This window comes from Oryx dammah, unplaced genomic scaffold, assembly GCF_014754425.2.
Source record: "Oryx dammah isolate SB20612 unplaced genomic scaffold, SCBI_Odam_1.1 HiC_scaffold_25, whole genome shotgun sequence".
Lineage (NCBI taxonomy): Eukaryota > Metazoa > Chordata > Mammalia > Artiodactyla > Bovidae > Oryx > Oryx dammah.
The window spans coordinates 59,220,253-59,232,982 of NW_024070209.1; the positions used below are offsets into that span (position 1 = coordinate 59,220,253).

The 12,730-nt window shown below is 37.5% G+C and overlaps 1 protein-coding gene across 4 annotated transcripts in view; it reads right to left on the reverse strand.

Moving 5' to 3' along the window:
- The window catches only part of USP34 (ubiquitin specific peptidase 34), a 219,721-nt gene that overhangs the window by 155,901 nt on the left and 51,090 nt on the right, over positions 1–12,730 (reverse strand). For all 4 annotated transcript variants that reach the window (XR_005718281.1, XM_040223999.1, XM_040223998.1 and 1 more), the window contains exons 4-5: positions 11,866–11,916; positions 11,560–11,709 (exon numbers count right to left, since the gene is read on the reverse strand). Coding sequence is in view for 3 of the 4 variants with exons in the window: in XM_040223999.1 (XP_040079933.1) it covers positions 11,560–11,709; positions 11,866–11,916 (201 nt within the window). In the remaining variant the exon portion in view is untranslated. The remainder of the gene's footprint in view (positions 1–11,559; positions 11,710–11,865; positions 11,917–12,730) is intronic.

Sequence of the window (12,730 nt, forward strand, 5' to 3'; positions counted from 1 at the left end):
AACCTAAATATTTTGTAAAGGATAAACTAAGAAATATGACTGAACACATACAAGTAGTTTAACCTATACATTTTTAATACATATACCTAAAATCAACCTGAAGAATTACTATCAGCATCTTGATAAAAAGGGAGAACCATCAACCCAAGAAGTATCTTACTACCTGCTATTCTATACCTCTTTGCATGGTAGCAACCCAAATACAATAGAACTATATAATTTTTTCATAAATCATCTTAGTTTTTTAAATTATATATTTATTTATTTATTAGGCTATGTTGGGTCTTAGTTGCGGCACTCCAGCTTCTCTCTAGATGTGGCACACAGGCTCAGTGGTTGTAGTGTGCAGATGAGTTTCCCCATGGCATGTGGCATCTTAGTTCCTTGACCAGGGATTGAACCCATGTCTCCTGTGTTGACAGATGGATTATTAACCACTGAGCCACCTGGAAAGCCCTATATGTCAATTACACATTAATTTTTTTTAAAAAATGACAAGGAGGCAGAACTTGCTTTACCACATAACAAGACTTCTTTAAAAGAAGCAGAAATTAAGATAGTATGAAAAACAGCACAAGATTAATTAAATAGACAAATGGAACATACTAGAAATCCGAGACTATGCTCAAAAAGACACATAAAGATACTTGATTTATGACAAAATGATGCTGCAAAACAAAGAGGAAAGAACTGTCTTTGCTACAAAGTGACAGGACCAGTAGTTGGCTATATGAAAAGAAAATGAATCCTAATCCCTCATATACACCACACACATTCAATTACCATGGAATTACAGGCCAAAATGACAAAGTAACATAAAAAAACTTCCAGAAAATGGAAAAATATCTTCATAACCTGAGAATAAGATTTTTTTAACCACTAATGAAAATATTAACCATAAGGAAAAAATTTCTTATAAATTATACATCATTAAGATTAAAAGCAATCCTTAATGAAAATCCAAATTACAATGAGCTGTCACCTCACATAATTCAGAATGGCCATTATCAGAAAGACTACAGATAACAAATGCTGGAGAGAGTAGAGAAAAGGAAACCTTCCTGCAGCATAGGTGGCAATGTAAATTGGTGAAGCCACAATGAAAAAGTCTAGAGATTCCGATAAAAACTAAAAACAGTTATCACATGATCCAACAATCCCACTTCTGGATATACATTCTAAAATGAAAGAAAAAAAAAAACCTCTAATTCAGAAGGATACATCCATCCCCAATGTCCACAGGAACACTATTCACAATAGTGAAGACATGGAAGTAATCTAAATGTCCATCGATAGACGAATGAATAAACAAAACAGGGTACACACATTTGTTGCTGTGGTTCAGTTGCTAAGTACAACTCTTTGTGACCTCATGAATTGCAGCATGTCAGGCTCCTCTATCCTCCACTATCTTCCAGAGTTTGCTTAAATTCATGTCCACTGAGTTGATGGGGCTATCTAACCATCTCATCCTTTGCCGTGCCCTTCTCATTTTGCCTTAAATCTGTCCCAGTATCAGGGACTTTTCCAATGAGTTGGCTCTCCGCATCAGGTGGCCAAAGTACTGGAGCTTCAGCATCAGCATCAGTCCTTCCAATGAAAATTCAGGGTTGATCTCCTTTAAATTTGCCTGGTTTGATCTTGCTGTCCAAGGTCTTCATCACCATGATTTGAAAGCATCAATTCTTCAGTGTTCAGCCTTCTTTCCTGTCCAACTCTCACACCTGGAGACTACCAGAAAAAACGTATCTTTGACTATGCAAACCTTTGTCGGCAAAGTGATATATCTGCTCTTTAATACATACACTCTCTAGGTCTGTCATAGCTTTCCTTCCAAGGAGCAAGCATCTTTCAATTTCACGGGACTAGTCACTAGCCACAGTGATTCTGGAGCCCAAGAAGATAAAATCTGTTTCCATTTCCACTTTCCCCCCTTCTATTTGCCATGAAGTGATGGGACCGGGTACCAATCTTAAGATTTTTTACAATCAAATTACAAGCCAACTTTTTCATTCTTCTCTTGCACCTTCATCAAGATGCTCTTGAGTTACTCTTCACTTTCTGACATTAGAATGATATCTGCATATTGAGACTGTTGCTATTTCTCCTGGCAATCTTGATTTGAGCTTGTCATTCATCCAGCCCAGCATTTTGCATAATGTACCCTGCACAGAAATTAAATGAGCACAGTGACAATATACAGCCTTTTCATATTCCTTTCCCAATTCTGAACCAGTCCTTTGTTCCATGTCTGGTCCTGTTGCTTCTTGACCCTCATACAGGTTTCTCAGGAGACAGGTAATGTGGTCTGTTATTCCCATCTCTAAGACTTTTCCACAGTTTGTTGTGATTCACAAGTCAAAGGCTTTAGCGTAATCAATGAAGCAAAAGTAGTTATTTTTCTGGAATTCTTGTTCACAGCACTTTAACAGAATCATTTAGCATTTGAAACAGTTCAGCTGGAATCTGTCACCCCCACTAATTTTGTTCATAGTAATGCTTCCTCAGACCCACTTGATTTCACTCTCCAGGATGTCTGGCTCTAAGTGAGTGGCCAAACCATCTTCATTATCTGGTGATTAAGACTTCTTGCATAGTTGTGTATTCTTGCCTCCTCTTCTTTATCTCTTCTGCTTCTGATAGATCTTTACCATTTCTGTCCTTTATCAGGCCCATCCTTGCATGAAATGTACCCCTGATATCTCCAATTTTCTTGAAGTGATCTCTAGTTTTTCCCATCTAATTGTTTTCCTCTCTTTCCTTGCATTGTTCATTTAAGGCGGCCTTCTCATCTCTTCTTGCCATTCTCTGGAACCCTGCATTCAGTTGGGTATATCTTTCCCTTCTCCCTTGCTTTTGGCTTCTTTTTCCTAAGCTCTTTGTAAAGCCTCCTCAAACAGACAAACAGCCTTCCTGCATTTCTTTTTCTTTTGGATGGTTTTGGTCACTGCCTGCTGTACAATGTGACAAACCTCCATCCATAGTTCTTCAGGCACTCTATCACATCTACTCCCTTCAATCTGTTTGCCACCTCAACTGTATAATCATAAAGAAGTTGATTTAGGTCATACCTCAACTATCTAGGGGTTTTCCCTACTCTCTTCAACTTAAGCCTGAATTTTGTAAGGAATCCATAATCTGAGCCACAGTCAGCTCCCGGTCTTGTGTTTGCTGACTGTACTGAGCTTCTCTATCTTTGGCTGCAAGTAACATAATCAATCTAATTTCAGTACTGACCATCTGGTGATGTCCACATGTAGAGCCTCTTGGGTTGTTGGAAAAGGGTTTTTACTATGACCAGCAGGTTCTCTTGACAAAATCTCAGCCTCTGCCCTGTTCATTTTGTATTCCAAGTCCAAACTTGCCTGTCAAACTCCTGACTTCCCACTTTTAATCCTACTTCCTAATCCCTATGACAAAAAGGACACCTTTTTTTGGTGTGTTTTCCAAAAGGTCTTGTAGGTCTTCACAGAACCAGTCAACTTCAGTTTCTTCAGCATCAGTAGTTGTGGCACAGACTTAGATTCCAGTGATGTTGAATGGTTTGCCTTTGAAACAAATTGAGACCATTCTGTCATTTTTAAGACTGCAACCAAGTGCTGCATTTTGGACTCTTATTGACTATGAGGGTTATTCCACTTCTTTCAATGATTCTTACCTACAGCAGTAGATATAATGGTAGATATAATGGTCATTTGAATAAATCTGACCATTCCCATCCATTTCAGTTCACTAATTCCTAAGATGTCAATGTTCGATCTTACCAATTCCTCCTTGACTATATCCAGTTTACCGTAATTCATGGACGTAACATTCCAGGTTCCTACGCAATACAATTCTTTATGGCATCAGACTTTATTTTCACCACCAGATGAGCATCATCTGAGCTCACCACATCTCACCACAATTGAGCATCATTTCTGCCTTGACGTAACCACTTCATGGAGAAGGCAATGGCACCCCACTCCAGTACTCTTGCCTGGAAAATCCCATGGACGGAGGAGCCTGGTGGGCTGCAGTTCATGGGGTTGCAAAGAGTTGGACATGACTGAGCGACTTCACTTTCACTTTTCACTTTCATGCACTGGAGAAGGAAATGGCAACCCACTCCCAGTGTTCTTGCCTGGAGAATCCCAGAGATGGCGGAGCCTGGTGGGCTGCCGTGTATGGGGTTGCACAGAGTTGGACACGACTGAAGTGATTTAGCAGCAGCAGCAACCCCTTCATTCTTTCTGAGCTCTTAGTCAATTGTCCTTTGCTCTTCCCCAATAGTATACTGGACATTCTAACCTAGGGGGCTCAGCTTACGGTGTCATACCTTTTTGCTTTTTCATACTGTTCATGGGGTTCTCAAGGCAAGAATACTGGAGTGGATTCCTATTTCCTCCTCTAATGGACCACATTTTCTTTGAACTCTTCACTATGATCCATCCATCTTGGGTGGCCCTGCACAGTGTAGCTCATAACTTCACTGATTTACACAAGCCCCTTGGCCACGAGACTATGATCCATTAAGTGGGGGTTGTGTGTGTGTGTGTGTATATAATATATATATATGATAGAATATTACTAAACCATTAAAAAAAAAAAAACTTGCAATTTGCAGCAACATGGGAATGGACCCAGACATTATCATACATAGTAAAGAAAGGCAGGCAGAGAAAGACAAATTCTATATGATATCACTCATACACAGAATTCAAAAAAATAATACAGATCAACTTCTGTACAAAATAGAACACTTATGATTACCAAAGGGAAAGGTGAGAGGGAGGGATAAATTGGGAGTATGAGATTAACATCTACTTCAGCTTCATTGACTATGTGAAAGCCTTTGACTATGTGGCTCACAAAAAACTGTGGAAAGTTCTTTGAGAGACAGGAATACCAGACAACATTATGTTTCCTGAGAATTCTATATGTGTGTCAAGAAGCAGTAGTTAGACTCTTACATGGAACAACTGACTGGCTGATAATTAGGAAAGGAGTACAAAAAGGCTATATACTGTCTCTCTATTTATGCAACTTCTATGCAGAATACATCATGCAAAATGCTGGGCTGGATAAATCACAAGCTAGAATCAAGACTGCCAGAAGTACGAACATCCTCAGATATGCAGATTATACCACCCTAATGGCAGACTGTGAGGAGGAACTAAAGAGCCGCTTGATCAAGGTGAAAGAGGAGAGTGAAAAAGCTGGCTTAAAACTCAACATTTAAAAAAACTAAAATCATGGCATCTGGTCCCATCACTTCATGCAAATAGAAAGGGAAACTGTGAGAGCAGTGACAGACTTATTTTGGGGGGCTCCAAATCACTGCAGACTGTGACTGCAGCCATGAAATTAAACGATGCATCCTCCTTGGAAGGAAAGCTATAACAAACCTAGACAGCATATTAAAAAGCAGAGATATCACTTTGCTGACAAAAGTCTGCATAGTCAAGGCTATGGTTTTTCCAGCAGTCATGTACAGATGTGAGAGCTGGACCATAAGAAAGTCTGAGCACCAAAGAATGGACATGAATTTGAGCAAACTCTGGGACACAGTGAAGGACAAGGAAGGCTGGCGTGCTGCTGTTCATGGGGTCACAAACAGTCAGACACAACTGAGCAACTGAACTACAACAATGAGATTAACAGATACATACCACAACTTAGATATATATAAGGGGTTATAAACAATAAGGACTTCCCTGGTGGTTCAGTGGTAAAGAAGTTGCCTGCCAATGCAGAAGACATGGGCTAGATCTCTGGTCTGGGAAGATCCCACATGCTGGAGAGCAACTAAGCAAGCCCTTGTGTCACAACTACATACATGAGCCCATGTTCCACTGCAGCCCACTCACCCTAGAGCCTGTGTATCAGAACAAGAGAACACACCACAACAAGAAGCCAGCCTCAACTCACTGCAACTGCAGAAAACTGCATGCAACAGTGAAGACCCAGCACAGCCAAAAATATCAATAAACAAAAATTTTTTAAAATAAACAGCAAGCATTTACTGTATAGCACATGGGACTATGTTCAGGATCTTGTACTAAAGTGAAAATGAAGCTGTATACTTAAAACTAACGTAATATTGTAAATCAACTATTTGTTGTTTCATTTGCTAAGTTGTATCTGACTCTTTGCGAGCCCATGGACTGTAGCCCCCCAGGCTCCTGTCCATGGGATTTTTCAGGCAAGTGGACTGCCATTTCCTTCTCTGGGAGGTCTTCTCAGCCTAGGGATCAAATCCACTACTACTGCGGCGTCTCCTGCATTACAGATGAACTCTTTACCACTGAGCCAGTTATATTAAAAATAATCATCTTTAAAAGACACAAGAGAATGGAAAGCAAAATCAGAGTTGAAGAAGGTATTAGCAATCCATGGATGTTAGGCAAAAGACTTGTATAAAAAACATACCAGGAATCTCCATATACCAGTAAGGGAAAGGCAAACAACTTGATTTTTTAAATGAATTTAATAAACCTGAACTGACACTTCTCAAAAAATATTCAAATGGCTAATAGCCCATGAAACTGTGTTCAATTTCTTTAGTCATTTAAAAATACAAAAGGAGACCATAATGAGACACCACTACTCATTCATCAGTAGTAAGAACACTAGATGTTTGCTTGGATATGGAGCAATGGGAAACCTCAATCCTGGTAGGAGTATAAATACAATCACTTAGGGAAACCTTAGCATTAATCAGTAAGAGTGATTTTATGTATAACTTGTCATCAACAAATTCCACTACTAGATATATATCAAAATAAAACATGCATATATGCACCAAAAGACATGTAAGAGGTTGCTGACAGCACATAACTATTAATAATCTAAATGTCCAACACCAGTAAAACACATCAATGGAAGTGTATTTTAAAAGAGTATTATACAACAATGAAATTGAGCTACTTCAGCTATATGCAATATCAATTTTAAATAAAACTAGCCATACACGAGGAGAAGGCAATGGCAACCCACTCCAGTACTCTTGCCTGGAAAATTCCATGGACTGAGGAGCCTGGTGAGCTGCGGTCCATGGGGTCGCTACGAGTCAGGCACAACTGAGCGACTTCACTTTCACTTTTCACTTTCCTGCATTGGGGAAGGAAATGGCAATCCACTCCAGTGCTCTTGCCTGGAGAATCCCAGGGACAGAGGAGCCTGGTGGGCTTCCGTCTATAGGGTCGCACAGAGTCAGACACGACTGAAGCGACTTAGCAGCAGCAGCAACAGCCATACATGAAAAATGCATTATGTGTAATTTCATATACATGGTTTGGTTCAGTTCAGCCACTCAGTTACGTCCAACTCTTTGTGACCCCATGGACTGCAGCACGTCAGGGGACTGCAGCACGTCAGACTTCCCTGTCCATCACCGACTTCCAGAGCTTGATTAAAGTCATGTCCATCAAGTCGGTAATGCCATCCAACCATCTCACCCTCTGCCTACAATTTTTCCCAGCACCAGGGTCTTTTCAAATGAGTCAGTTCTTCGTATCAGCTGGCCAAAGTATTGGAGTTTCAGCTTCAGCATCAGTCCTTCCAATGAATATTCAGGACTGATTTCCTTTAGGATTGACTGGTCTGATTTCCTTGCAGTCCAAGGGACACTCAAGAGTCTTCTCCAACACCACAGTTCAAAAGCATCAATTCTTCGGTGCTCAGCTTTCTTTATAGTCCAACTCTCTCATCCATACATGCAGTGCAGTGAAAGTCCCTCAGTCGTGTCCAACTCTTTGCAACTCCACGGACTATAAAGTCCATGTAATTCTCCAGGCCAGAATCCTGGAGTGGGTAGCCTTTATCTTCTCCAGGGGATCATCCCAACCCAGGGATCAAACCCAGCTCTCCTGCATTGCAGGAGAATTCTTTACCAGCTGAGCCACAAGAGAAGCCCTTACATGACTACAAGTCATCCATACATGACTACTGGAAAAACCAAAGCCTTGACTAGTCGGACCTTTGTCAGCAAAATAAAGTCTCTGCTTTTGAATATGCTATCTAGGTTGGTCATAGCTTTTCTTCCAAGAAGCAAGCGTCTTTTAATTTCACGGCTGCAGTCACCATCTGCAGTGATTTTGGAGCCCAAACAGTAAAGTCTGTCACTGTTTCCATTGTTTCCCCATCTATTTGCCATGAAGTGATAGGACCAGATGCCATGATCTTAGTTTTTTGAGTGTTGAGTTTTAAGTCAACTTTCTCACTCTCCTCTTTCACTTTCATCACCAGGCTCTTTCGTTCTTCTTCACTTTTTGCCATAAGGGTGGCGTCATCTGCGTCTCTGAGGTTACTGATATTTCTCCCGGCAATCATGGTTAACCATACATGGTTAACAAGGGACAAAACTAAATTATAGTATTTAAGGCTATAAGCTTAAGTAATAAAACAGTAAAGAAAAGTAAGAAATAAAAATATGAATTGTGTTTACCTTTAAGGGCAAAGAGATGGGATAGTGACTTAGAGGAATCATAAAGGAGGCTTCTGGGGAGTTAACAGTGTTTTGTTTCTTGGCATAGTAGTGGTTAGAAGGGTAGTGATTAGAAGGGTATTCACTTTGCTAAATCATAAACCTTATTCTGTGCACTCTTCTGTTTGAATGTGTATTTCAAATTTTTTTTAAAAGGTTAACACATTCAATTATATACAAGATACATTAGATGAAAATAGGTACAGTGATACCTTTTATTAGCAGATAAAGACATCAACAAATAAAAGTGTAAATGAAAATGACAAGGGAAAATGTCAACATTGGAAAGAAATTTTTAATAGAAAGAGCTACCACTTGTTGATCCCTTAATATTCTCATTCTGATAGATGAAAAGAGTGAAGTTTATAATGTAATCAAAATTAGATAAAAAGTGGGCTTCCCTGATGGCTCAGTGGTAAAGAATCCGCTGCCAATGCATGAGACACAGGTTCGATCCTACGTCCAGGAAAATCCCACATGCTGTGGAGCAACTGAGCCCATGCCAAGAGAAACCACTGCAATGAGAAGCATGGAAACTGCAACTAAAGACTAGCCTCCACTCGCCACAGCTAAAGAAAAGCTACACACACCCAACACAGCCAAAAAATAAAAAGTAAATAAATTTTTTAAATAAATAAAAAGTATTAAATAATACTAAGCAAACAATACCAAAAAGATAGTACAACAGAACTACAATTCAAGCCCAGAATTATTTCTCTGTAAAATCTACATTCTTTATACTATTATAATGCAAAACATTATAAGAATCAAATTCCAAACACTATTAATCATATAATATAGGTCCTTCTTCTTTCCTTACTGTTAGTGCAGCCAAAAAATAAATAAATAAATAAATGAGACTTAAACCACCAGGGTTTATAATTTATAATGCTCCACTAAAGGAAAACTACTCTGCTCTAAATCAATTTGTATGTGATAAGAAAATTCTAAAATTTAAAGGCCTAAAAAGTGATGTCTATTTCAACTGCTTAAACTGATCACCAAGTGCTTTCTATAAACTTCAGGCAGAGTGGTCAAAACCACAAGAAAGGTCAGAAATCATGCCAAAACTCATACTGCTTTAAATGTCCAAACTCTGAAAAAAATTAACTACAGGGTCTGCAGAAAACTTAATTACCAAAAAACCCCGGAAATTTAAGCTCCTAATTGCACCAAAGTATTAACTGTATTTAGAAAAACAGAATGAAAAGGGCAAAATCAAAAAATATTTTCTTATGAGGAAACGGTGCCAAATGATAGTTACCTATTCAAGTTATAAAATCTTTGGTTGGAAAGTACATTATGTTATACTCTCAGGAAAAAAACACATCATTTTAGTATCCAAACAATTACATTATTAATTAAAACAGTATGACTAATTTTAACTTTGGTTTAATGGTCTCAGTTGAGCTACAAGATTAATGTTATGCAAATCGACAAGAGCCCATAATTAACTGTCACAAAAAGGCTGGGAACAGAAAACTGAAAGAGAATTCAAACTTTTTCTCTAGTAAAGGATTCCTTTTAAAGAGAGAGTAATAAATTAGTCTTTAATAAGACTTCCGTAATAGATTTTAACCAAGAATTAGTAAAATTATTTCAAGAAATAAATTTAATTAAGGTAATATTCCTAAGGAAAATAGTTGATAAATTATTTTGTGAATTTTTGATATCAAACTCAGTCAAACACCTTGTCTAAATTTATTACAGCTTAAAATTAAAATGTCAACACAGGATTCACTCAAAATTTTACTTTTTCCTTTTTCTACCAAAGGAAGCCAAAATGAACAGGACTTCCTTTCAAAGTCAATCAGATTAACACAATTAAGTCTTAATAACAGCTACAATAAATAACAGCTATCAGTAACTAAGTACTTACTATTTATCAAGTACTATTAATAAGAATTTTAAATCTATCTTAAAATCTCACCACCATCTTTAAAGGCAGATCACCATACTTATCATTCCCATTCTACAAATTAAAAAATTGAAGCTCAGATTTAGAATTCAAACACAATTATTAATCCAAATGCCAACTATGAATTCAAAGCATATATTCCTAACCTACAAAGCTACATTGCCGTTACAGGTAGTATTTTCAACCTATCCAAGGAACCAAGGAATCTCGGGGCTAAAAACAGTTCAAATATGGAAATGCAAGTATTCAAAACATTTTAGAAAGTCAGTGTCCTTTCCAGTGTACTTCTACACTGGAAACAATGAAACAAAGTTATTTTGTTGGGTCTTTTTTTTTTTGGGGGGGGGTCTTTTTTACACCTTGTATTTTTATTTTACATACACACTTGAAATATTTCAGAGTAGTTATTACTTACAGTGAGTCAGTTAACACAAGAATTCTGGCTTTGGCAAAGTTAGATTTAAATTTTACTGTACAATTTTTTTAAAATGATGACCAAAATAAAAGGTTATTTCAGGTTAAATTTTAATATACAGACAACAAAAAGTATTTGTTTCTGCACATATTGTGCTTCACAGTATCTAACTGAAGAATTATCTTCTTTAAAAACGAAAAAAGAAATGTTAGCTTTTCACCTGTACTACAGAGGGAAGTCAAACACACTGTAATAAAGCCCTGGGCTAGGCTATACATTATTTGAGAAACCAAAAACCCTAAGTAGTCAAAAATCTACCAGTACAAAATTCCAGACAAGGAAAGCTAAAAATCAGCATAAGACTGTACAAAGCTATCCACGTTATCTTTCAAACAAAAGAGGTAGATAAATTTATAATTTTACTTAAATTCATTAATTTTTTCTGGTGATGCCACACAGCTTGTGAAATCTTACTTCTCCGACCAGGAATTAGACCCAGGCCATGCAGTGAGAGCACTGAGTCATAACCATTGATACAAATTTTAATTTTACTTTAGTGAAGACTGAAAAAAAAAAAAGATTTCTATACTCAACTTTTCCAAAGCATAATCCAGAAAAAAAAAGAGTATTATACATAACAAATCGCTCAAAACCTTTTTCTGGACATATAAATGCATGATATTAATATAATAGGCTTTGTTTCCAAGATTAAAATCAATAATCAATTAAAATCAATAATCAATTTCAAACAATACTTACATTAGACACAACTGTAATAAATGCATGTGCTATCAGAAATGGTAAAGTTTCAGGAGTTCCATATTCAAAGCAGTCCTTCATAAGAGAAAGGCCATTTTTTCCACAAAACAAACACACATAACGAAGCAAATGCAATGGTACTTCTACATCCTGAAGAAAAAAATAAAATTATTTTTAAACTTATGAAGTAATTTTCATTTTATTACCAATACTAGAAAGATACTGGTCAGACATAAACTCAGACATGTATGAACAAAATAATAAAGATTTCCATAAATCTAAAAATGAAAAAAGATAAGCACTTACATTCATATCACAGAATGCCCCTAAAATGTTGCTTTCTTGGGTTGATATGTCCTGATTAAGAAGAAGAAAAAAAAAGGTAAATGAAATTCCATCACACTACCACATGACCATCTTTTAAAACCACAATTATTTAAGGACCGATTTTCTAAAAACTCAGATTTTACAACTATTACTCTTCATGAACAGTAGTATTCCAATTGAAGTTAATATGATTCAATTCTAAAGTATACTTTAACTCTTCTCCAAAGGAATCGAACCAACATGGACTGGAATGGGTGAATTTAACTCAGATGACCATTATATCTACTGCTGTGGGCAGGAATCCCTTAGAAGAAATGGAGTACCCAACATGGTCAATGAAACAGTACTTGGAACAATCTCAAATATGACAGAATTATTTGTTTGTTGAATGGTTCTATGAAGACCTACAAGACCTTTTAGAACTAACACTCAAAAAAGATGTCCTTTTCATTATAGGGGACTGGAATGCAAAAGTAGGAAGTCAAGAAACACCTGGAGGAACAGGCAAAATTTGGCCTTGGAATACGGAAAGAAGCAGGGCAGAGGCTAATAGAGTTCTGCCAAGAGAACGCACTGATCATAGCAAACACCCTCTTCCAACAACACAAGAGAAGACTCTACACAGGGACATCACCAGATGGTCAACACCAAAATCAGACTGATTATATCCTTTGCAGCCAAAGATGGAGAAGCTCTATACAGTCAGCAAAAACAAGACCTGGAGCTGACTGTGGCTCAGATCATGAACTCCTCATTGCCAAATTCAGACTCAAACTGAAGAAAGTGGGGAAAACCCCCACTAGACCATTCAGGTATGACCTAAATCAAATCCCTTATGATTATA